The 26,631-nt window shown below is 35.6% G+C and overlaps 2 protein-coding genes across 2 annotated transcripts; one reads left to right on the forward strand and one right to left on the reverse strand.

Moving 5' to 3' along the window:
* The first annotated feature begins 5,888 nt into the window (after positions 1-5,888).
* LOC121407230 (chromodomain Y-like protein 2) lies at positions 5,889-10,277 on the forward strand. Its single transcript, XM_041598198.1, has 3 exons — positions 5,889-5,957; positions 8,089-8,427; positions 9,174-10,277. The coding sequence occupies exons 1-3, from the start codon at positions 5,940-5,942 to the stop codon at positions 9,273-9,275; spliced, it is 459 nt and encodes a 152-aa protein (XP_041454132.1). The 5' UTR covers positions 5,889-5,939; the 3' UTR covers positions 9,276-10,277.
* Positions 10,278-14,994: 4,717 nt separating this feature from the next.
* Positions 14,995-24,991, reverse strand: LOC121407231 (nuclear envelope phosphatase-regulatory subunit 1-like). Its single transcript, XM_041598200.1, has 6 exons — positions 24,870-24,991; positions 20,980-21,060; positions 19,758-19,831; positions 19,007-19,116; positions 18,300-18,354; positions 14,995-17,277 (listed from the first exon to the last, which is right to left on the reverse strand). The coding sequence occupies exons 1-6, from the start codon at positions 24,907-24,909 to the stop codon at positions 17,164-17,166; spliced, it is 474 nt and encodes a 157-aa protein (XP_041454134.1). The 5' UTR covers positions 24,910-24,991; the 3' UTR covers positions 14,995-17,163.
* Positions 24,992-26,631: the final 1,640 nt, after the last annotated feature.

Here is a 26,631-nt window from a genome sequence, read left to right on the forward strand (position 1 = left end):
TCATCATTAATACATGAGGAAACAAGCCAAGGAAAGATAGGACACATAATATATAATGTAAATGCTAATTTGAAATTGTTTCCTTCCCCAAATTTTAACATGGAGTTGGCATAAGTTAAACGGACTTCAGAATATGGGCCAATTGATGTAATTATATAGAATGACTATTTAATGAGTTAAACTTTCAAAATCTAGAACAAACTAGTCCAGTAACCGAAGATGAAATGTACCATAGCTTGAATATATTGAAGTGATGTTATTTTCATGGATATTGCATTGTGAGTTTTCCATGAAAAATGCAGTTTTCTGATAAATATAGACATGCTTGTTATCTAGTGCCAGTTGATCTACCACATTCAAGACATTTTACCTTTCTTCTAAAATTATCCCAATGGTCCCAAAAGATTTACATTGGGCAAACTTACCCGTGTTCAAGCTTATACCATGCGCACTCATTACAATAAATAATACACATGATAAAAGTGGATTTATGATTATATGTCAAATATAAATAAGGTTGAGTTTCCAAACTTGCACATGCTCACAGCAAAACATGAGAATGAGTTTTAAAAGGTTTTAAGAAATGAAATCCGTAAAAGCCTCATCATGTCCATTAATATTAGAGTTATTTCAAATTTTAGGGGTAATGGATATCGGCTATTTACTTTTACTTACTTAACTTTTACCCTACAATGCCTGTAGTACTATATACCTATCCATTGGCCCAAGGGAACAAACTGTATGCTCCACACTATCAGTTTCAATCAGTTGCATGTGGCAAGACAGAAAATCCATTACTCAAAGTCATACACAAAACCAATATCCTTCCAGTGATCATTTGATAATATATACATGTATGTCAGAAAAAGCATCTAGAATTTTCTCGGGGGGGGGGGGGGGTTGGAGGGGGGGGGGCATATATAGCTCAGACTTCTGTGATGCATGTATATGTTTACAAGTAAAATTAAATTACAATTAACAAAAAAAATCAAACAATCAATATAAAATTATTCTCATGATTTTCCAGGCCTGAAGCAAACTTGTGTTTTAATGGGCACAAATGATATGCTGTATACAACTTATAAGTCATGCTCCACATTTGCAGATCATGGCACTGTGGCACTTATTTGGGTTAATACATGTGTCTGAGTGTGCATACAAGGAATAAAATACCAACTCCTACCCTATACTACAGAATAGAATGGAATAAGGGGGGGGGGGAGGGTAGAGTTATGGAAACCCATGATCAGCTAACTGTTATAGGGTTAATTTTTTTGGTCAAACTTAGCTTTATTGCATTTTTGTAAAATTACATTGCAGAAATACATCGAGAAAGAAAATAATATGTTTATACTTCATACATGTATCTCAATGTATAATCTAATTGAAATAAATGTCATATCATGATGGTGGAATTGTGTTTAAAGTAGATTGTCTCTTGATACAATATCATATTTAATTTAGTGGAAGTAATGGAAACATTATGTGAATGGAAATGTGCCAATTTTCTTTTCTTGTTCAAAATGTAGAAAAGATAAGCTTGTATGTTTGTGTGTGTGTATATAATACTACATGTACTTTTCTCTATGTTTGATATGTTATCTATTTGTATTGTAAAATCTGTAAATTTATGGAGTGTTTTCTGCACAGTGGTGCCACTATGCAGGTAATTGTAGATTTTTTTTAAATCATATTTTTGGATGGAATACAGATGTTTATTAGTATTTTGAAACCGCACTCATTGGTGGAATGTAGTTTTTGTTTTGGGTGGATTAGCTGAAGTAGGGTCCAAATTTTGCCCTACTCACAGGTTAAAGTTTTCCATTTGAAGAATGTAGGCCTACATGTAGGAGACATGCCCCCCCCCCCATTAAAGGTTTGAATGTTGTTAAGGAGCGTATGGGAGAAGGCTGTCCCCCCCCCCCTTCGATGGACCAAATATCTCATGAAATGCACACCTGTGCATACCCTTTTAATCAAGTTATTTGAATAGAGTTAAGGTAAACAAGCAATACAACAAAAACAAGCATTATTTTCTGAAATTGTACTTGTTAGTCCCCTGCATGGTCTTCTGAGTGGACATATGGTTTGTCTCTTCAGTCTATATAATTTATATACTAATGCATACAATATTTATTATGTACAAAAATTTAATGCTACCAACAATCTGCATTTTTTTTGTTAATTAATAGAAACAGTTCCAAAGTGTGCTTACACATATTTTTATCAGAAACCAATTTGTCAGGTTAATTATAATTATGTTTTTATGCCAATTAGTCAATTAAGAGTCACAGTAATAAAAAAAATGCTTTATGTTCAGTGTTACATGTCAATAGTCTTATCCCAAGAAAAAAAGTATTTTACAATATTTTGCTTGTGAATACTATAGCTGTAGCAGTTTGGTCTAGAATAATGATCACAATCATGTGTGCTGAATAGTATATGATCCTACAGAAGAGTGACATGTAGATAAAACATTTATTGCCAAAGAGCTGATGAGAGAATATCATGTGATAAAATCGTCTTGACTGTTTAATTCGCAGGCATTGTGTATAGATTTACCTATTAATCAGTATTACAATGATGAGAATATTATGTATCAATGTTCATAAAGAATGATTTATCTTGTTTATACTATATTATGTAATTGATAGAGATTGAGTTCCAAACACGGAACATGCATATTATAATTCAATAAACATACAAAGGTTAATATGTACATGAATGTGCAAGTTTCTGAATTTGTATTTGAATTATGAAATTGGAGTATGACGTGAGAAGGTGTGATGCATTTATGTTTAAACAGAGAAACAAGAAAAAGAATAAGAAGGAAAAGAAGGAGTATATAGGAGGAGAAAATGAAGGAGTATAGGAGAGGAGAAGAAGAGGATGAGAAGAGTAGAAAATGAGGAGGAAAAGAAGAGTAGAAAAGGAGGAGGAAAAGAAGAGTAGAAAAGGAGGAGGAAAAGAAGAAGTAGAGGAGGAAATGAAGAGGAGGAGAAGAGTAGGAGGAGGATATGAAGAAGTGGAGGAGGAGGAGATGAAGAAGTGGAGGAGGAGGAGATGAAGAAGAGGAGAAGGAATAGAAAGTGTGGAGACAGTAGCAGCGATTTTGTGCTTTGACTTTGATGATAAGCAGGAATAAGGTGTGATACATTATAATCAAAATCAGTAAAAAGAAGCAGAGAAACAAGAAAAAACAAGAAGAAGGAAAAGAAAAAGACGAAGAAGGGGGAAAAAGACGAAGGAGGGGGAAGAGAACAATGTACATGTAATATGTATCACAGCTTCTCACGTCACATTAAAGTTTCGGTGGACACTTTGCCTTTAGATGGCGCTATTCGAGTTTTGGAACAACCACTGTTCAAGCATTATAAAATCTTTATTCAAAATAGTTGTTCCAATTTATTCTAAGATTTAAAATATATTCAGCTGGGTCCCGTCTTACAAAGAGTTGCGATCGATCCGATTAATTGCAACTATGGACGGCCAGCAAAGTCAACATATAAAATGCATATTTGTTCATAAAATTTTCTAGATATAAATGTATATCCATAAATTCTTTAATTTCTTGACAATTTGGTGTGTTCTTCATTGTTTACAAAGGACATTTTTGCAAATTATCTGTAAAAAAAAATATGACACGGATTGATTTCCATAGAGTTACGGTTGATTGGATCAATTGTAAGTCTGTGGAAGACGGGCCCCAGATTATCCTAGGCGCCTGACTTAAGTCCGAGGTTCGATCACGGCTATGAAATCTATCCGCTCCAGCAAGGCATTCAATTTTTAATACTGTGTTGTTTTACCCTACTGTAAGGATAAATGATAATGCTATACCGGTAGGCATTTATGGTAACAATTTTTTGTACACGTAAAAAACAACAACAGAGATTGCTATGTGAAGAGGAGATGTACGTGTAACGAAAGTGGATACTGGCAAGGAGGATGAGGTAGAGAAAATTAATGATTAGATGACTCAAGGAAGATTGATGGGAGAGGAGAAGGTGAAGAGGAGGCACGGGGGGGCACTTACATTGACGAGTGGACACCATGTGCGACTCCCCCCCCCAAAAAAAAAAACACGTAAGAAGGATGTCTTTTTCAAGATAGGGTACGTTACGTACGTAACGTATAAGGGTGTCAAAAACACACTAGAATAATGAAAAAAGGGTATTTATTTCACTAGGAAATCTACGCGTTTAGGGTGCTTTGCGAAGGTATAAAAAAGACTAGAATGTTTTATAAAGGGTGTACTTTTTGCCCAAACAGTCAACACTACGTGTTTAGAGTCCAATTTGCGCGAGGTGTGGGAGGTGGGGCCGTATTAAACACATTTTTAGGTAGCTAAGCGTGTGTATTTGAGTTTTGTCAGACGTGTATCAATCAGGTATGATTATTTACGTCTGGGACCGACCTTTAACGTCACCATCCGAAAGACGTGATCTGGGGACCGTTTCATCAACATTTTTGTCCGACAAGTTGTCAGATCTGACATCTTTCCTTGATTCTGATTGGCTTAGAGGCACTATTACTATAGTAACTGTCGGATAAAATAGGACTTGTCGGATAAAACGTCTGACAAGTCCTTTCATGAAACGCTCCCCAGGGCTCGAACCTCTGCACCAATTTGTAACTTCCCCACAGCTTGGATTACAGGCGCACGCCACTAAGGACAAGTCCACCCCAACAAAATCTTGATTTGAATAAAAAGTTCAACAAGCATAACACTGAAAATTTCATCAAAATCGGATGTAAAATAAGAAAGTTATGACAATTCAAGATTTTGCTTCATTTCACAAAAACAGTTATATGAACGAGCCAACTACATCCAAATGAGAGATTCGATGATGTCATTCACTCACTTTTTCTTTTGTTTTTTATTGTTTGAAATATGAAATATTTTGATTTTCTCGTCATTGTCATGTGAAATGAAGTTTCATTCCTCCCTGAACACGTGGAATTCCATTATTTTAACATTTTGTGCTTCAGGCAAGGAGGTCCTAATCGTCAAATTCGTAAAAATTGAAATATAATTCAAACAATAAAAAACAAAATAAATAGTGAGTGAGTGACATCATCAACTCTCTCATTTGGATGTAACTGGCTCGTTCATATAACTATTTTGTTAAAAATAAGCGAAACTTTGAAATGTCATAACTTTCTTATTTTACATCCGATTTTGATGAAATTTTCAGCATTGTGCTTGTCTGATTTTTCTCTGTTGGTTCAAGTCAACATTTTCCTGAGGTGGACTTGACCTTTAAGCAAAAACCGACGGTCCGTGACATATAACAATAAAAACATCGCTGTACTAGTTTAGGGGTTCAATTCAGAGAGTACATGCCAAGGGTATCGTTTTGTTTCCAATAGGGTAGGGTTTCACACGCCAATTATACTTCAAGTTGTTCAGGGTGCATTTTCAGAGTATGGAAAATACTTGTTTAGGGAGCTTTTGGAGTAGCGCATTGTATCCACTCGTCAATGGAAGTGCCCCCCCCCCCCGGAAAGGGGGTTTATCCATATGGACCTATAGTACTAGTCCATGGTTTATCCAGACCATAGATCAAGGAGCAATTTGTGGTCTGAAAGAACTGAGATTTCTTATAAAAATAACACCTTAGAAAACAACTTGTGTTCTGTTACAAATTACAGTTCTGTTACAACTTACAATTATGTGTGTACATGTATTTTCGTGTTCTGAAGTCTATTTTAACGTAGGCCATGGTAGCTAACTGTCTATATTTTGGGATGCCAAAAATGTCAAAAGTTTTGTTTTATTGCAAATATCACAAAAGTTTTCTTTTTGGTGGATATGGAGTTCGTACGTATGGCATAGGGGTATTCCGTATTCGGTACTTGGAGCTGAGGTTGTTCTGACAATCGCGCGATCGAGAGTGAGAATATCTTGGCGGCAATTTTGCAAATGAAAATCAATAATGGGAGACGTTTTTGAGGTAAGTTTATCGTGTTTTCTTAATAAGACTGTTTTGCAGACAAGATTAGTGTACACAGTGTCTTTATAGGTTTAAAGTATAATTTTTATCGACGTCATCATGTACTAAAATAATATATTCATAACTAACGACTACGGTACCGCCGTACGGGCAGTGAGAAGGGCCAAGGGTCGAGTGGATAGTCTGAGTGCCGGCGCGCCGGGCACCGGCACGAACCGTCTACGGTCTGTATTCTGGGACTTTGGGGGAAGTTGATGATCATGGCATGACATGTAATGAGCTGTGGCCGAAGTTTGACTGATAGTACTGTAAGGGCACTAGTATTCAATCCGTTTGGAGAGTTTCCTCAAATATGTAGAAATATAGAATTTACCTGAATTTCAGACCCGTCTCATTTCCAAGAGCAAATGCTGGTTATTCTTTTTCCATTATTTTTTTCTTCAAGTTCAACAAGCAGTCAGAGACTGTGCACGGGCGATCAAATTATACGGTGATGGTTTTTGGCACTAGTATTCAATCCGTCGGCACTATTATTCAACCTAGCGATGAAAGATGGTCCTGACTCCTGTTTCTCAATCTGCCCTTGTCCCATCCGACTATGGACTAGACCATTTGAGATGAGACCAAACGGGGAATTAATCAAAGCCAGAGACTTACATAGATCCTAGATCTAATTTAGCAATCTAAACCCTAGTTAGATTTGCTATCTATCCTCACTAGGTTGAATACTAGTGCCATTCAGTGCAAAAGGCCATTGCCGCATAATTCGATCGTCTGCGCATACAGACGACAGATTGATATTAAAGGAAATACCGACAACAGATTACCCGGGAAATAACAAAGGTATGAAATTAAGATAAATTCCCTATTTCTAAATATTTTGGGGAATATGTCAAAATCTTTGAATTATGCCGGGTTGAATACTAGTGCCCATACGGTACTTTGGCTGTGCACTGACGCTGACGTGACAGAGACACACCCGGGTTACAGATCATGAATGGTGTTTGTCAGTTGACAAAAGACACATCGACAAAGGGAAGACTGGGCCTAGCCCTGTCTAGAGAATATTAGTACGCTTGCCTCTTTTTGGTCGGCAAGCCAGCCCAAGGCTAAAAAAAGGCAGGGTGCCCAAATTAGAAAACTAAAGAAAAAGAACTGCCCATGTTAGGTGCTTCAGCCTTCACTACTTGTGACTGTTGTAGTTGTAAGTTAGATCATCTACTTTCTAACGTTACTTTACTCACTAAGTAAATAAATTCAATTCAATTTCATTTTAATGTCCACATGGAAATTTGTTTTGCTCACAATAAACATTCAAAAACATTACACATTACAAGTATATCACTTGACTATGATCTATTGGGAGTAACTTTACAATCCAATGTCATAATCAATTATGAGAGCAAGGAATAGATATTAACTGTACTATGTTAGAACAAGGCATCCAAGCTTGGAGGCATCACACACACATGAGACATTAAATCACATGACATTGGATTCTAAAGCAAGGTAAGCCCAAAATTGCATTAGAAAGTGACAAATTTATACAAGACAAATTCTTCAGCATAATGTTAATATTTTTCCATTAAAGCTGTAAAAGTAAAGAAGATGTCCGGTAAAAAATATCAGAAAAGAAAAATCAGGTGGTGAGGGGAACAAAGGAATTTAGGAAACATTGTGTGCGACAGTTCAGTGACCAAAATTGTTTACCTGAACACATGAGAACATAATTTGGAGAAGAGTGTGTGATTTTTGTTTTTCAGTATTTGGTTTGGCTGTTGATCTTTCCTGCTTGTTTGTGATTCTCTCAATTTTCCCAAGATTCTTCTTTCAACAACCTCCATACCAGACAAAACAACTAAATAATATATATACTCTCGATGACAGATTGGCAAAACACTTAGTAAGGATAGTCCTATTTTGGTTTTGGTTAGAAGATGAGATTAAAAAAACCTCTCCACTGTTTATATCGCCCTCTTGCCCTCATATTTTGTAATGGTAGCCCAGCTACAGAGGGCGTGTGAACATCATGAGCTGTGCTAGATTAATCCTAGTAAGACGATTTTTGCATGGGCAGGATGGGCATGAATCTAACCTCAATGCTAAAATGCATCCACTTGTTCTTTTACAGGTACAGGTAATTCTGGATTCCAGAAGGACAAAAGGTGGAGAATTTGAATACAAGATCAGATGGAAGGGGTATGGCCCATCGGAAGACACGTGGGAACCAGAAGAAAATCTTATTCACTGCGAGGAGCTCCTCCGTGACTACAAGAATAAAATGGCTGCGGAACAGAGAAACAGGACACAACTAGAAGCAAGAGACAGAGATTTAACACCAAACTTACCAAAGAGAAGATTACGACAGAGGAACACACCGAAAGTTCAGAGGGTCTTAGGCGTAAAGCAAATGCCTCCTCCTCATGTCAACTACTCTGAAGTACCACCACGTCATGAAACTTCAAACAAAGTAAGACAAGTAGCCTACAGCTATTAAAATCAATGTAATTTTTCATTATATATATCATATGGATTGTGTTATTTGTGAATAATTATTTATCTTACAAATTTTATCTTGTTTTCAAAGTCAGCACTGCTGCTGAATTGAATAATGCAGACAAGACTGTCAGTGTGCATTCAACTTTTCATACAAGCTAACTTGTTAACCATTTATTGTTAATTTGTTAGCCATCGTCTCATATATGTATTCAATTACAGATATTTTGGCTAAAAATATCTGTAAACTTTCATTAAGTAATAAAGATAAAATCATAAGTCTGAGATACATTAATATCCCCATAGAAGACATAATTTCCCCTTTTTCTACATGTATTTGCAAGGACTTCATTAGTATAATTTAAAAAATTGTTTGTTTCTTACAAATTTGAGCTTTTTAATTAATTTTCTTAATCCTTTAATTCTTGCTAGTACTTCACTATTTCAAACATTGAGTTGAACAATCAGGTGAAAATGTATATACAGAACTAATCATATAATTTGAATGTGTAAAATATGGATATATTTTTGAATGGATAAAGTATGAAAATTAAGTCGCTTTCAATCATTGATACAAAACAATGTTGGAATTGAGTATTCACATACCATTGGAAACATGGTATGCAGAATTCTATGGCGTTCCTTTCGATTGTATCAATGTACTATTATTTAATGTAATGAATAAATGCCATTTTTTCTAATTTTCATTTTACTCCCTAGATCAAATGTGAGACAACAGGCAAGTGTAATAAATGGGCTATGTTTGGTGGTTTGGTATGTTTCATGATTGGAGCGATACTGCTCTATCTTTCTGTGGACTGATCAACAACCTCACCTCCAGCAATGCGAGACAACAGGCATGTGTAATAGATGGGCGATGTTTGGTGTGTTTCATGATTGGAGCAATACTGCTCTATCTTTCTGTGGACTGATCAACAACCTCACCTCCAGCATAAGGAAACTGCAATCATAGGGACCAAGTACAATGACTGGAGTGATTTGACTGTATAATGACATTGACTGGAGTTATATGACTGTATGGACAAGACATCAACGATCAACAACCTCGGCTCCAGCACAGGGATCCAGCATGCATACAGATAGAGTTCAATGGCAATGAGTATGAGCGATCAGTGATGAACAACCTCAGCTCCAGCACAGGAAACCACCATTCATTTGGGCCTACACTGACCAAGCCAAGACATCACTAAAAATTGGGAGAGACTTTGTCTTGATGGCAAGAAAGGTTTACTCTATCAAATCAGTGATCATGCAATTGTGAATTGTTTTTCAATATGATTATGTAATGTTATTTATGAGTCGTGACCCTTTTAGACTTGGGGTATGAATGCATCGTGTCTTCCATGTATCTCCAAACAGAAGAACATTCACATTTTGCTGTTCATTATGCACTGTACATTTCTTTATCACAAGTTGATCCTATCACTATTCTTTCAACTAATTTTGCTGTAAAAATTACTCGTTTGATTTGGAGTTAAAACAAAATTTGCAACTTGCAAGGGATTCTAACATTAATTCAAAATGCCACCTGTGAGCATCTCTTATTTTACTGATTTCTACTTTACAGTTTGGTTTTCATTTCCAGTTTGGTTTTCATTTCCATTTCTTTTTGAAGTACATTTATTGGACTTCTTAATAAGACTACATTTTCAGCAGAGAAAAATTCATAATTCTACATGTAGGTTTTGTGCTTGTTTTTAATTGTATATACACATCCTGTGTGTATGTGGAGATGTTTATAATGATGCAGAAAAGAATACAGTTGTAATTGGGATTATTTAACTTGTGGAATTAGTACTGAATTATGTAGATCCCTAGTAGGCATAACAGATTATAGGAGATTGAAACCAGGGAAGAAGATAGCTGGTGTGAAAATTGGAAAATCAATGAAAGTTTGCAAGAAAATGAACAAATTTTAACAAAGTTATGACTACTGTATGAGCATTTGAATATTAACATTCACTAATTATGTGGACCTTAGAACTTTTATCGGACTAGTTTTACTTTTCTGTATTCATTCATACAAGTTAACTTGTTCCTTGGGGTGTCATTCTACTCGAGATATTTATTGTTTTATTTTAATTTATAGGAGTATCTATATCTAGTTATTATTTATGATTTATTCAATATACAGTAACACAGCATGAGAAAATTCTGTGGAAATATTTGATTAACACATCAAATATAAAGCTTGAATGATAACTTTACTTGGTATATTTACATGTTATTATTTCATATCTGCATTGAAAAATACTTTGCATCATTTATGGCCTGTTGTGCCTTGTGTTTCAATGCAAATACATGTAGAGAAAAGTAATTATTATTTTGATTATTATAAATTATTATCTTATTGATTCCATCCAGATTAAAAGCTTTGATTAAGGATTTATGCTTGATTTGTAGTTGTGTTCAAATAAAAATTGTCATGCAAACGCCCCCTACATGTACATTCAAGTTATTACTGTTATGTACATTACATGTAATAAACTTTTGTTTGAATATCTCTTGAAAAAGAGTAAGATTTAACCGTTTTAAAACATTTGATGAAGTACAGTGACAAACCTTCCCCTTCCAAATAATATAGCTCATGATATTACGAAAATGTGTGATCTTACGCTTGCAGTACGTACATGTATGTCATTGTACCAACATGTAAATCTACTTGCCTTGAAATATTTTATATATTTGTATTCATACATTTTTATACTTGTAATATTCAAATCATATCCAACTCGCACGGTGCTTGGCGCCAATAACAACAATGTCACAACCATCCACTACTCAAATATTTTACTGGTTGTCTCCTTATTTCCCCACTGACAAACAATATGATTTAAAAATTTACATTCTAAATAAGTAAGTAAATACAATTTTTGTTTTTCCCTCGCCCAAACCAGTACGGCAGGTGTCAGGCACTTTTCTGACCACCACTATATACTAGTATACCCTGTTGACAACAGTGGTTGCCAGTAACTTCACTCTCTTTACTAAGAAGACAATGGAATTGGCTTGTTTGGAAATAACATTATCGAGAAAAGTTCATTTTTCAATCATGTTCTGACAAAAGCAACAATATCTACTGATTATGAAAACAAATGCAACCTACTTTAAATAATTGGGCTTGCATGTACTTCTTAGGGGCCTTGACTTCCAATGTTTTTAGACCAAGATGATTAAAGAACACTCTGATGGTCCTGGATGGTAATGGATTAATCCAAACACTGTGCATAGTGCATGCGAGACTGCTGTGGGTGTTTCTTTTTTTATTTTTTTTCAGTTTTGATCAAATTATTGGTTATTATTTCACATTTGGTTTGCTTTTACTCTGGGGATATGATAGATCAACTTTCTTGTATGAAAAATTAGACTTGACTTTAAAGTTGAACTTCAGCTAAAAATGATGGGCACATCCGGTTTTAGACTATAGAAATAAAATATGATAAATGGGGGGTGGTCAATTCATTTTTTTCAACTTCAGCTTTTCATAGTTTGATGGGAGAGTGACTGATATTGTTGTGTTTGTACGTATCATTTACTGTCATGAATATTTTGCAGTGTAATATAAATGTAAATTATAAACTTGCTTTTAAGTATATTTTCAATGATAGCAATACTATAGATGTGTACAAACATTTAGATTTTTTTAATGTAATTGTTCTATCATGAATATGTAAATACCTGAAATCAAATTTCTGATTTTTTATTAGTCTAAATTAAATGTCTCTGCCTTCAACATAAACCTTGATAAAATACAACAGAAGTTCATATTTTTTTATTCTGTTAACTGTTTTGAAATTTACCTTCGGGAAAAGAATTTTTACACCGACTAGGGAAATTTCTGAGTGTACTGTACTTGCCTTTTGTGGTTTATTAACTTTTGTTCCAAAAAGGTTTGATTCAGAGTTCACAAGTATACTACATCATGTTACTTGCTAGATAAGAAAGAGACTTAGTTTCTTCAAAGACTTGTCAGGAATATGAACATCATATTTAATTTATTAGTATTTTTTATGAATAAAAAATGTACACAGTATAATTGTTTCATAATTCTATCTTATATTTGTTATATCTGTGAAATGTATTCATTGTTGCCTATACGAATTACCATACATGTTGGCAACAAATCAAGTGTGTAGTAATTATTTCACAATCTAATGGGAAAGGATTTTTTGTATGTACCAGGGGCCACGGAACTGTTAGGGAGGGTGCATTTTTATCCAAAAGACATGAAAATGAATATTTATTCAAGGACATTTTGGGATCAATGAACATGGTAATTACATGTTGTTTAATGCTTTGGTAAATTATGTAAAATGGCAAAATACACCCACAAAAAATGTTTTTATTTTCTATAATGGACATCATAACAGTTTTGTGAAGTGCACAGCCTTGCAATGAAGTACATAGATTGGAAATGTGAGATTTGGGGAGATTTACCAAAGCTTAAAGGCCACCGCACACCTTACGACCCGACTGGTCGGTGACTGGCTTGCGACTGAGTGAGGGGAGATGTGACGTCACAGCTCTTGTCAGCTTGAGGGTCGCAGACCGGTCAGACAAGTCGCAAGGAAAATCGGAAGGATTTGACATGTCGAATCCTTATGACTGGATCGCAAGCTCAATCTAACTTCCAGCCAATCAGACAGTAGAGTTGCACAACGTGTATATGATTTAACGCACAGAGGAAGTAAGCGCACTTTCTCAGATGCTATGGCAAAAAGCGCATGCGTAATCGCAAGGTGTGCGGTGTCGAGGCTTATGACTACCGTGCGATTCATCTCCCCTCAGTTGCAAGCCAGTCGCAGACCAGTCGGGTCGTAAGGTGTGCGGTGGCCTTAAAGGGAAGCTTTCACATGACTTGATATTGATCGTCACATTACCAGATAAGCTTTCATTTTTATGTGTTAGTTTTATCAGGGAGATAATATCATTCCTCTGTTTTCATGAAGGTGATTGACATTTTGTTTTATATCATACAATGTACTTCACATATTATTGTACTCGCTCCCCCCCCCCCCCCCCCCTTATGTACTTTTCTCTCTTTTATGTTTATTCAATATAGCTGATTTTTTTTTTAGGTGTTAGACCTAGTCTATACCTACTGCTTCTTCTCTGTGTGAAATTTAAAGGTACTGCATCATCATAAAACCTTCAAACTACCATGGAAACTGTTTTCTAATAAATTGAATGCTGAGTCGTTTCTATAGTAATTGCCATACTGGCATAATTACCATGGCATAGTTGTAACTCATTGTGGAACAGTCCCCAATTCAGGGTATTTTCCAAATCCAGTAGTCCTGTCGAGAGGGTTTATGGTAGTGCAAAACCTGTTAAAGATTTATTCTGTAATGACCTTGTTCTGAAAGAGGTCCGTTTAGAAATTCATTCTTTCATCCTCAGATTGTAAGAGATGTGTGAATCTGGGTATGATTGGTAGCTAATAAATTTATCAATGCACTTTTATATGAAAACAGTCGTTTGGTTGAGTTTTGTTTACTAGTTACTAAAATCAAACGTAACTACAGTGTCTTGCTTGATTTCAACCATCATTATTAGCAATGCTACAATAACCATGATCTTTTATCATCAACAGTACCATCATCATCATCATCATCATTTCATCACCATAGTCATTTCATCATCATCACCACCACCACTATCATTTCACCTTCATCATTACCACCACCAACATAATCTTCCAATCATAGACTTTATTATCATCATCATCATCATTTCATCACTATCACCATCATCATCATCATCACCACCACCACCATCATCACCACCACCACCACCATCATCACCACCACCATCATCATCACCATCACCACCATCAACATACTCTTCCAATCCCTTTGCAATAAATGGTAACCTTCATTGTGCTTGGCAGCTGATCTGCATTACCATGGTAGTTACCATATTGGCAAAGTTACAATATATATAGATGTAACTTCTTTTTAGTGAGATGGGATCCCCAGGTGATTTTGTTGATACTGCATTAATGAGTCATCTGTATATGGAAATTAACTACAATTTTAACATCAGTACACGACAAGGGGATGACTGTACAGTCAATAGAGCGCATAATGAAATGCTTGGGAAGAGCACCCCACAGCGTTGAGGCGAAAGTCGCATATCGCCATTATTGTGTACAAAACATGTTCCTTCACCCCTCCACCATTTCCCTCATATCATGAGGAAAATAGTGGAGGGGTGAAGGAAACGATGATTTTTACATTTAAAAGATTTTTTGTCTTCAATATTCTTTCATGAAATTAGAAAGAATATATCTTGGAGGTTTCTGGGAATGAAAAGGTGTAATTATCCCCATTCGCCGCCATGGTGCCCTCACCCAATTCCCCTCTCACTTTCCCTATATGTTTTATACACAGCCGTGTGCCGATGTGTGAAGGTTTACTTACCCAACGCTTCTCCATAAGTGTCGTCTTACCCTTATACGGTCTTCACAAACATACAAATTTGACCCATTTATTCAAAGATAACTCAAAACTCCAGAATGTATATATCATTTACCACTTTGAAATAACTTTAATACAATATAATATACCATAACAAAAATTCTTAAGAGCTAAAGAACTAATTTCTACTAAGGAGCTTTCATGAGAAGCTTCTGTCACGATATTTACCTATTCCTATTGCTCTCGACCAATCAGATGCAAGAATTTGCTACAATAGCCAGTAAAAAATCATTTGTTTCATATGTTCCCTAAGGTCCCGTCTTAAAAACGGTTATGATTGATCCGATCAATCTCAACTGTAAGGAAATCCATCAACGTCTTAATTTTTGGTTCAGGAAATTTGCACAAAGTCCTGTGCAAACAAAAATGTATGACTAAACAGCATAGCTAGGAAATATTTTGAACAAAAATTCATTTCGATGTTGAAGTTGCTGGCTTTCCATAGTTGTGGTTGATCGCATCAATCACAAATCTTAGTAAGACGGTGCCCACATCCACAAAGATCTGCTAATAATATCGTACAGTTACATAAAACTTGCTCATTATCCAGTTGGTGGGATGCTGGCTTCATAAGAAGTTTCCATCTCGTTATCCAGATCACAAGTCAGTGTCAGCCATTTACAACAGGGGGGGGGGGGTGTTTCTCCCAAAACAGAAGAAACAATGTTTCAGTGGGGCATGTAATAAATCAAATGGTGTTTTTTTCCAAGCATGCTTGGTGAGTAGATTGTGATGAATGGCAGCGACAATTCACCCATTATGTGTACTAAATTATAAAAAAAATTCTTAAAGCATCTAGCTTCAGTGCATTAATCAATTGGTCTTCTGTATCATTACGTATTGCCAACGTTTCCCATTACTGCATCAGACTCGTAAAGGCAAACACACAAGCTGCAGCTTTAGCCTAGATTATAAGCTACATTTAGATATGTCGCTTCATGCTCTTCATCATGCATTAAACACACAAAAAGCTAATAATCGTCTAAAGTTGCATTTCTTTTAATAGTAGGAACCCTATTATATGGTATCACAATGAGTTAATTATGATGTTAGGGCCACATCTTAAAAAGAATTACGATAGAATCCGATCAACCTCAACTATATGGAAATCCCTCAATGCCCTAATTTTTTTCTCCAGGAAATTTGCGCAACATTCTTTGTAAACAAAAAAAAGCACACTAAATTCACAAGAAATTGTATAGAAATATGAATACACATCATATCTAGAAAATATCATGAACCAACATGTATTCTAGATGTTGAGGTTGCTGGCTTTCCATAGTAGTTGTGGCTGATCAGATCAATCATGAGTCTTTATAAGACAGGCCCCAGGAATGATGTAAATTTGCCCAGAAAAGCTGCACAATTTCTGATACGACAGCAGAATTTCATCAGGTTATCATAAAATAATGTTAAGCAAGCAGAAGACGTGTTTTGATGTCTAGATCACAATTCCAAATTATACAACTGCCAAGAATGTTCTGTAATCTGATTGGTCCATATCAGATCACATTATATTCAGCGAATTGCACTATTGCATCCTAAATGCACTATCCTGCGCTCTGACGTCAGAGTGCAGGATAGAGCTAGGTCTGAAATTATCTAGAATAATCTAGAATTTAGATCAAATATAGCATTCAGGGCAACTTGGTAATATGGGTGATGAGGGGGGTTGTATAAAACAAACAATGAACGCATTCTTGTGTCTAGAGGACCTAAATAATGAACTCTGTACTCGACTCGCCAAATGGATATACTGCACTCGGTCCTGCAGACCTTGGTGCGATATATCCATTGGCTCTTCTCACACATCGTTCATTATTTGGCCCTGCATGCACACGCTTACGTGCATTATTTGTACAATGTTGCTGGGATCTGTTGCTTAGCTATGTTGCACCATGTCTCACAAAGGCTTACCGGGGGTGTGCAAGAAACTTGTGGTTAATTGTGAATCAATTGTAGGTCAGAAGTCAATCATAAGTCCTGCAATTAATTGAAAATTTGAAATTATCTCCTGGTCAATTTTCATTTTTGTGCAAAGAAAGCAAAAGCTGACAATTCGTCACAGACAGATCAATTGTAGACTTGTGAATTGATATTTGTAATCGATCACAAACAAGTTTCTGGCAACATCCCCTTTAGACCCATCAACAGTAATACTGTACATGTATCGTCTTAAGATCAATCTAAGATTAATATCAAATCATATATCATTGATTATGTTGATGTGACGTATGCTCAGACTGTTGATCATTTGGCCATCTAGTGTTGGGTCGGTATGGTGCACTTCCACTTCGAGGAGGCTTCAAAATAAGTTTTCCAGTCTGAAAAAGAAAGGTAAATAAATTATACCATTGACTTAGATCGCAAGGCCTTATATCTCAATAGGCAACTGTTTCCTGGGGCATATTCCTACTTAGTAGCACAAATGGCAAAAAGATTTTAAAAAGGGCACTAAAAATATGCAGGGCCAATGGGAGGGGTTTCAAAGCCAATCAATATGGAATCAAAGTTTATGGTCTTGATTAGCCTCATGATTGCCTTGGATTAATGGGAAAAGAAAGTAGTTGCAGCAAACAATTATTTCATGAGAAAGCCTTTAAAATCAAGATTAAATGCTATCATCTTATCATAGATAAAGTTCTGGTACACTGAAATAAACTTATCTTTGTGAAATCATGAAATCTTACCTGAAAATTGATAATTCTGATTATCACTTACAAAAAAGGCACATGTGGATGATGTGGGACAGTTTATTAATATTGTTTAGAAAAAATATCTGACACGTGGAATTCTGTGGTCATTCTGCTAATTTCTCAGCAATGACACATTTTCTTTCCAGAGCTATTTTGCACATATTTTATTCATACATAAACACTTTGGTTGGTCATTTTATTGAATTCAGACTCATTTTCTTTAATCTAAGCTTCTGCTAATATGAGTATAAATCATAGTTCACTATTTGTTTAGTATCATTTAAGCTAAACTTGCTCGCATCCAGTTTTGATGGAATATTACAGGATCAATTTTTTTTAATGCGCTGTTTAAAAACATTTTGTTATGGCAAGAAAGATTAAACACACTTATCCTATGGCTACCAGAGGCTTTTAACACGATGTCAAGTAGCAGCATTGAAATAATAAAAGAACAAATAAAAAATCCAAACCAACCATGCTATTACATGTATCAACGAATATTGATCAATATAAAAAATATCATTAAAAAAACACTATGCAAATTGAAAATGAGGGCATTTGAATATATTCTTTGTGAAAACAGATTTTTTGTCATGAACTCTTCTAACTTTCCACCTCAAAAAGTAAGAGCATATAAAATGAATACTTACATCATCACATGACATGTTGAAATTTGCTAGAACTTTTCTACACCTTGCAGTAATTCTGAATATAAATCATGCTAAGGAAAATGAAACATAATTAAAAAAAGAAAACACATTTTAGATGCATTCAGAATAAGAGAATTATAATTAGAATTAATTTACACAAGAATTAATTCATATTGTAAAGTATTACAAGTCTATACAAGAACAATATCCAACTATCCATAATACAGAGGGACGCTGACAGAAAAGCCTGTGTGCCATGTACGGATCATGTTTGATTTCCAAGATGGTACTTATACCCAAGATCTTGGCAGTTTATCTACCTAGTTCATATATATCAAATAAAATGATTTCTGACATAAAGTCCATGTGGCAGTGTCCATATTTCTATAAAAATTAAAGGTTTTATCAAATTGATTTATATTATGCATGGGCCTCTAGGAGAACAGTTTGTAAGAGCTGAAGTGGCTGTCCTATGTACATAAGATATCAATATTACTGTTATCATTGAATCAATATCATCATCAACAACATCCAAGCAGCAGCATCAACATCCAAGCAGCATTGGCATCATCATTATCATCATCTATCAACAACAGCAACATACAATGACAGAATCCATGTGTGACAACAAAAATGGTTGCCATAGAATGCACAGAAACATAATTCAATGAAAAACACAACCATGGTGGTCTAAAGATAAAGGATACATTGCCGGTGAAATAACTCTTTTATGAATGCCTGCCATGAACAGGATAATTAGTGTAGAACCACTGCTAGCAAAGAAAGGATGATTCTTCAAAGATTGAATGAACGATACCTGTAAGACAGAGATTTAACAAAACATATACATGTATACATAAAATCACTGATATTAGCATGGGCGAGGAGCCAAAAGGAGGTAGTATACCTAATGAAGCTCAATTAATGTCAGGTACCTTCACTCTTAACTGAAATACACTTAAGAATCAATAAGTTGACATCCTATATAGGTAAAATAATTTCTAATTTTTCACCCTTAAAAATCCCAGTCACTTCACACAAATGGTCAGATCATAGAGTAGACATGCAATATTGGTTAACAATCAATGAGATATACATATTAGATACATTATGTGCATTGGCATTTAAGCATGACTCCTGTAAATTTAATGGAAATTATCATACTGAAACAAACTAGATTTATACATTATACTCAAGAAAAAAGAATAACATCTGCCAAATATCAAGCCCGAGATAGGCATTGGAAAAAATAATTGAAATCTATGAATATGGCTATGATTTTCTATGGATGGACAAATATTTAATATGGGTGTTTCACAGAGGGATGGATGGGGGAATATTTGAATACAAATATGAATTAATTTGGTTATCTCCTTTTCTGAAATGTTTATTTTTCCCCCTTATACTGAATAATTTTCCCCAAGGGAGGGGGGGGTTATTCAATGAAATGATAAATACCTTGGATGTTTCTTCATCTAATAGCCAATACCATGCACCACATGCTGTACATACTGCTATCACTATAAGCACAACTGCAATAGAAAAAATATAGAAAATAAACATAACAGAACTTATTTCCCCTTCGAAATGTTTCTCTTGACTTTTTATATGTATGGGTGGACATTTCATTCAGAATGGACAGTACACACATAACATTTTTAATGTACATGTATTTTACGCATAATGATAATGAATGAAAAACATTTGTACTGAAAAGAAATTACAAGGTTAAATGTCTCATTGAAGTTTAACAAGGAATAGACAACTAAACAAGCAAACTGATTTAATAAGAAATAATCAAAATAAAGCTAGATGAATAATGAAATATTTGCTCAGTATGAAATGAATGCCCAAATCTTCCGGTGTGTACGTATGTGTGGTAAAGTATTTTCAATTTCAAATACTGTAAAAACTCACTGAAATATCAAAAATGCATTCATTTTCATGTAAGTGGATCCACAAATATACTGTACCTTGTTATATGTAAAAAAAAATACAAAGTCACTAATCTAAGCCATAGATCTCTATTGTTTCCCAACTCCATCCAAATATCATGAAAATAATTGTGCATGAAATCAATGACATAGCTTAAATTGGATGACCAAAAATTTTAAGCAAAATCAAAATATATATACATATATATATATTTTTTTGGGGGGGGATAATAAAAATGCTTGCAATTCTGAACTTTTATGTTGGCCTATTGATCAAACTTTGTGATCATCACAGATGAAAATAAATAGTCAAATTAGTGTATAGTGCTTGCAACTAGTACTTTTAGCATGTAGGTATTGTATTTTTCTCAAGAGTACCGGAATTCTTATTTATACTGTATGTTCATTTCTCATGTGAAATTTTCAATGTTTTGTCATTGTGAAATGCACTGAAAGTTTTAAACGTTTGCTATAAAGAGTTCTAAAAATACAGTATATTCTTATTACTATTGTCATCATATCTACAATAATCACATAGATGCACTATCTCCACTTCCTCTGGAGCATTCTGTCCAGGTGCTAGATTACAAGGAAAAAATGCAGAATAATGATTTTTTTAAGGTGATATATTCATTCCTATTTTAATAAAGTTGAGTTTCCTAACTAGTTTATTCTTTCAGGTTATTTACTCTCTCACATCAATTCTTTGTTAACTTAGCAATAGAAATTCTAAATACTCATCATACCTGTCCATCTCCATGCGTATGGACGTAGATAACCTACGACCTCTGTCAACCTCTGTTCAAATGCCTTCAGGTCTGCAAAATCTAGAAATACAACAATTGAAAATGAATTCAATGATCTCTGTGATTATGCATTACATTTAATTTTTTTTTGTTTGACAAATTTCAGTAAGTGCAAGTGATACAAACTTGTACAAGATTTATTGAAAAGTCACGATGACGATTTAGTAATTTCTTTACTAAAAAATATTTATTCCTTTGTTTCTTTCAGTGACAGTTACAAACATAGCAATCAATCAAATAATATGTCCAAGACATCCTTCCACACTCCCGGTTTGGTTTTCAAAGCAGAGAACGACATTTTTAAAGTGTGGGTGAATAAGACCATTAGACATTAACCTTTCACTCATCATTTCAGGGAAATTCCCCAAGTAACACAAATATTACTTTGTAAAAAATATTATTCTATCAAGTGCACATTTTACCCACTTTACCAAAACTTGGAAAAAGTGGTCTCTGCAACTGTTGTCTTCAACATCAATTGATTTGGTCATGCATGGCACAAATGGTACAAATAGGATATCAATGGAAAGTTGATGAGTTTCTCATTTATATCTATGCAGAATAATTTCACAAAATTAAACATGATCAGAATTTCAGCCCTCTAGATTTGGATTACCTTTTTTCTAAAAGGCATTGTATAAAATATTTCCAATCAGTACTCAGGGTTGAAAATAATTACATGTATATCTAAATGAATAGAGTATATTCATCTCGAGAGCAAAATGCTAAACATTTCATCAAAATCTGATAACAAAAAACATAGTTATTGAATGTTTAACCGTTTGGTAATATTTTGTGGAAACAGTTACATGCAGGTCATCATGAATATTCATGAGTTGGGCTGATGTTGTCAAATCCCCACTTTCCTATTCCTTATGGTGTTACATGAAATCACAATAATTGCATACTTTCATACACGTTTGTATGAAATGTCTAATAATAAAATGAGTTGCAGCAATGAATATTTAATGCACTAAATCAGTTGTCACTCAATAGTCTTTTAACTTCTTGTGGGAAAAAATTGAATAGAAATAATTTTATGCAATGAAATACATATCACTGACAACAAATGTGCAACAAGCCTTGTAAAGTTAGAAAGCAATTTTTGTTTTTTCCCTTTCTGAGTATTTTTTTTCTCTTCAGAAATGTTTTATTATCTCAGAGAAGTTTATTGATCAAGTTTGCCAGTTTTTGGGTTATAATAGACACTTGTACCAAGTCCCTTATTTGTGTGGTAAGAAAATGGGCCTCTGGGGTTGGTTGCAACAAAATTGATGGGGCTATTTGGAACATGTTCCAAAATACCCCAAACATAATTATGAATGAAAACATTGGATGAGAAAAAAAATGTACACAGTATTTCACACTCTTTTGAACATGTCTTTTAAGCCATGCTTGTTTTGTTTCTCTGTTAGGTCTGAATGAGCATTTAAGGCCTATTGTAGGCCCCTAATGAAATATTTATCCTTATCAAACTTGGGGGGGGGGTCAATTTGAGCCCCCCTTTTTGACCGCACTGCTCACTGACGTTTTACTTTCAAGTCTTTGCGATGGCCGGGTGCACGGTTTCGAAATTAGGCAATATTTTGTACCTGCATGTTAGACCCCAAAGTGCTAAAAAATGTGATTTCGTGTACACGGTCAATGCCAATGGTGTTTTTAAACAAAAAATCATAAATGTATGATTATTTTTACTTTTATTAGATCAAATGTATTTATTTTATGCTATTTATGGTAGCAAAAGGGTTCCCAACAAAGTTCATCAGAAAAAAACATTAAAAAACAAAGTTTCAAAAAAACAAAGAAATACAAATAAAAAAACCAAAAAATACATGAACTACATATTTTGCAATTTCTTCATAGATATTTGTTATAAATGCAAAAAATTACACCCTCACCAAAAGTTCTAAGCATTCTACTAGGTAAATATTGGCGACAGCACGCAAATCACGCGGTTTGCTTGCTGTCACCAAGTGAAAGACAATGAAATCAAGAAGGCGACGTAAACACGGAGGCAAGTTTTTCCCATTTTTTCATAACATTTTTCTCAATTTTTCTGTTTGAATAAATTCTTGTTTAAAAATGAAATCAATATCGTAGAAATGTCGGAAATGAAGTCTATCCCATGATGTACATGATTTAGGGCTAGATCAAAGGAAAGTAGAAATCTCCGGGGCGAAAGTTTCAGGTTTCTTGGTGGTGTGTGTAGATGTATGGGAAGCAATTCCAGGCTCTGTTGAGAGTAAGCATACGTTAATCATTATTAGTAAATGATTTTTACTCTCTAGGCTCGAGGTTAGTCACGTTAGTATACTACTACTAACCTCGCAATACGTGTGAGGCTAGTATACTAACCTCGCAATGTGTGCGAGTGCTCTCTAGGAGCCTCCTGGCTAGTCCTAGGCTGGGCCGGAGCTCCCTGGCCTAGGCTGGGTTAGCTGACGGCAAGCGCAGCGTAGCCGCAGGGTCGTCTTCTTCTTTGGGTATACTGCCTAACGCCCCACAGTAGGAGCCAAACGGGCAGGAAGTGCGCAGGTGTTGATGGCATGGAGAGAGATCTGCTCACCTCTCGATATCTGATTGGGGGTTGCAGGTGGACCACTACACCAGGGTTTCCCCCTACTCTTATTCGAATAGTGCAGTGGGTTCTTAACGTGCAAAGGTGGTGACTCTCCTCTACACGGGGCCTCCATTTAACATCCTATCCGAGGGACGGAGTATTTTCCCTGTATTACAGCCTGCATCTATTGAACAGGGGAGAGATGTTTACACACAACGTACTGGCTTCAGTCATCTGCCCGGGTTGGACCTGAACCTACGATCTTTGGTTCGACGGGCAGACGCGTTACCAACTGAGCCAACTTCACTCTATGAGCCACCGATGGCTTCAATTCATCTCGCGTACGAAGGATTCATATACAACTGGTGCACGCAAATTTTTCATACCATTTTTTTTTCAAAATAATGTATCATTACCCAATACCTAAGATTTCAAATTGTGCTATGACATTTACCGAACCATATGGATCGTTTGTTGACTTCTCTGTGCTGTTTTTTATTAAATAAAAAAGATTTTTTTTAATCTTCATGTACGTGCGTGCCTCTTGGTCAGCGTGGATATCAATTTTCACCTAAAGAGGGCGGGTGATATTATTCACAAGCAGGTTTGTTTACGGTTCTGCAGCTTGTACTGCTAGCTGCATTTTAGGCGATCAGTATTATTTTCTTGCTCGTTCAATGCACTTTCATCATCTTGTCAAAAGATGGCGTACTTTACCTATAAGTATATACATGAGATGCAACCTGTTGGATTTTTGGTACAATTTCCCTTTATGCGCCGATGACTTGAATCAAGAATGTTCGATAGGAAAAATTCACATTTCGATTGTCGTTTGCATAATTTCCATAGGATAACTAAGGACGGATCGAACGGAGTATCCTGGTTGAGATTTGGAGATAAGCGATAAAAACACTTTTATAAATAATTTCCAAATCCAATTCCTTTTTTTATAAGTTAAAATCATACGATCAAGATTAACATAGATCTAGTGGAGAAATATTGAAAGGTTTGGCATGTTTTATTCCCTCACATTCGTGTGATGAATGAAACGTCAAAGTCCACTATGAAATCGCATGCGTTGTGCGAGGTTAGTATTACTAACCTGAACCTCGCATGTTGTGTGAGTGCTCTGACTCTGAGCCAACTTCGCTCTCACCAACAATGCATGAATTTCAATACGTGGGACACCTGCATTCCAATTATAACGCTGAACTAGGCCTAATCTACTACTTCAAGTGGCTTTCCAAAATAAGCGATTATTTTTAATTACCTTCAGTCTGCACCTGCTCGACGGACATATTGTCATTCATTTGGCAATCTCTTGGGCATAAAAATACAGATTTTATATGATACGAAGGCTGCCTTCACCAAATCTGGATTTCCTTTCCCTTTTTTTCTCTTATCAGACAGTCCGCCCTCTACGTCAATTTGATTGATATCATCAATTGAGAATAAAATAGTATTTGATGATAATTTATTGTGATCAATCAGAAACTGAATTCTCTCCTATTATAATGCAGATGATAAATTATCATGGCAAAAAAGTAAAGAAGATCTCCAAGCTGCTCTGAATACACTTGGTACATACTGTAAAGATTTGGAGCTAGCCTCTAGCACCCCCGGGGGGGGGGGGGCCTCATTCACGAGTGGATACCATGCGCGACCATGGGGTCTCGAAAAGCACCCTTAACACTTAATTTCTATATTCCGAAAATGCACCCCTTAACAAGTATTGGCGTGTGAAACCCTACCCTTAACAAGTATTGGAAACAAAAAGATACTCTTGGCAAATATTCCCTCAGAAATGAACCCCTAAACAAGTACAGGAATGTTTATTGTTACGGGTCCTTCGGTCGTCGGCTTTACCTTATTTGGTTTAGTATAACCCCACCTTCTACACCTCGCGCAAATCGGACTCTAAACACGAAGTTTTGGGGCAAAAAGGACATCCTTTATAAAACATTTTAATTTTCTTTTATCATTCCCGCAAATTCGACCCTAAACACGTAATTTTCCTAGCGAAATAGATACCCTTTTTTCATTATTTTTGTGTTTTTGACACCCTTATCACCGTATCACGTTACGTACGTAACGTGCCCTATCGTGAAAAAGACATCATTTTTACGTGTTTTTTTTTGGTCGCGCATGGTATCCACTCATCAATGTAAGTGCCCCCCCCCCCTCCGGGCCTCTAGCTAGCTCTCTGACAATATTTCAAAAATTAAAATCATAAATTATAATTCTAAAGGCAAAATCAGAAAAAATCCATGAATTTACTTTTCTATATGAGACTATTGAAGTGATAATCGAGTACAAATATTCGGGGACATCCCGATAGACCGCGGGTCCGATAGACCGCGGGTCCGATAGTCCGCGGGTCCGATAGACCGCGGGTCCGTTAGACCGCGGGTCCGATAGACCGCGGGTCCGATAGTCCGCAGTGCGTGTAAAATTATGATCAGATGTATCAAATGTCATCGAGAGGTCCAAAGGTCAAATGATACGAGACCATGGGATTCTATCAGGTGCGGATCCATGGGGGCCGAGGGGGAACTGCCCCACCCCCAGCTCAAAAAAGAGGGGGAGAAGGGAAAAGGAGAGAATAAAAAGAGAGAGGAAGATGGGAAAAGAAGATAATAAAAAAGAGAGTAAGAGGGGGAAAGAAAAGACAAAGAAAAAGGGAGAAGAACAAGGGGAAAGAAGAGAAAAAAGAGAGGAAGGAAGAGAAGAAAAGAAAGAAGGAGGAAAAAGAAGAAGAAAAAAAAGAGGAAGGAAGAGAAGAATGTTTAAGTAGAGAGGAAGATGGGAAGAAAGATAAGAAAAAAGAGAGATAGAGGAAGAGGGGAAAAGAAGAAAAGAAAAAGAGAGAGAGTGGAAGGGGGAGAGAAGAAAAAAAAGATTAAAAGAGAAAAAGGGGAAAGGAAGGAAAAAGAAAAAGGGAGAAGTAAAGGGGGAACGAGAAAAAAAAGAGGAAAAGGGAAAAGAAAGAAAAGAAAGGAAAAGGGGAAAAGAAGAAGAAAAAATAGGAAGAG

This window comes from Lytechinus variegatus, chromosome 2, assembly GCF_018143015.1.
Source record: "Lytechinus variegatus isolate NC3 chromosome 2, Lvar_3.0, whole genome shotgun sequence".
Taxonomy (NCBI): domain Eukaryota; kingdom Metazoa; phylum Echinodermata; class Echinoidea; order Temnopleuroida; family Toxopneustidae; genus Lytechinus; species Lytechinus variegatus.

Excerpts from the sequence above, each read along its gene's own strand:
- LOC121407230 (XM_041598198.1), top strand. Across the intron at positions 8,428-9,173 it reads GTCATGAAACTTCAAACAAA|ATCAAATGTGAGACAACAGG; the intron begins GTAAGACAAGTA and ends TTTACTCCCTAG.
- LOC121407231 (XM_041598200.1), bottom strand. The coding sequence starts at position 24,909 with ATGAATGACAATATGTCCGTCGAGCAGGTGCAGACTGAAG. Across the intron at positions 19,117-19,757 it reads TAGATGAAGAAACATCCAAG|GTATCGTTCATTCAATCTTT; the intron begins GTATTTATCATT and ends TCTGTCTTACAG. Across the intron at positions 17,278-18,299 it reads TCAACATGTCATGTGATGAT|ACTGGAAAACTTATTTTGAA; the intron begins GTAAGTATTCAT and ends TTTCTTTTTCAG.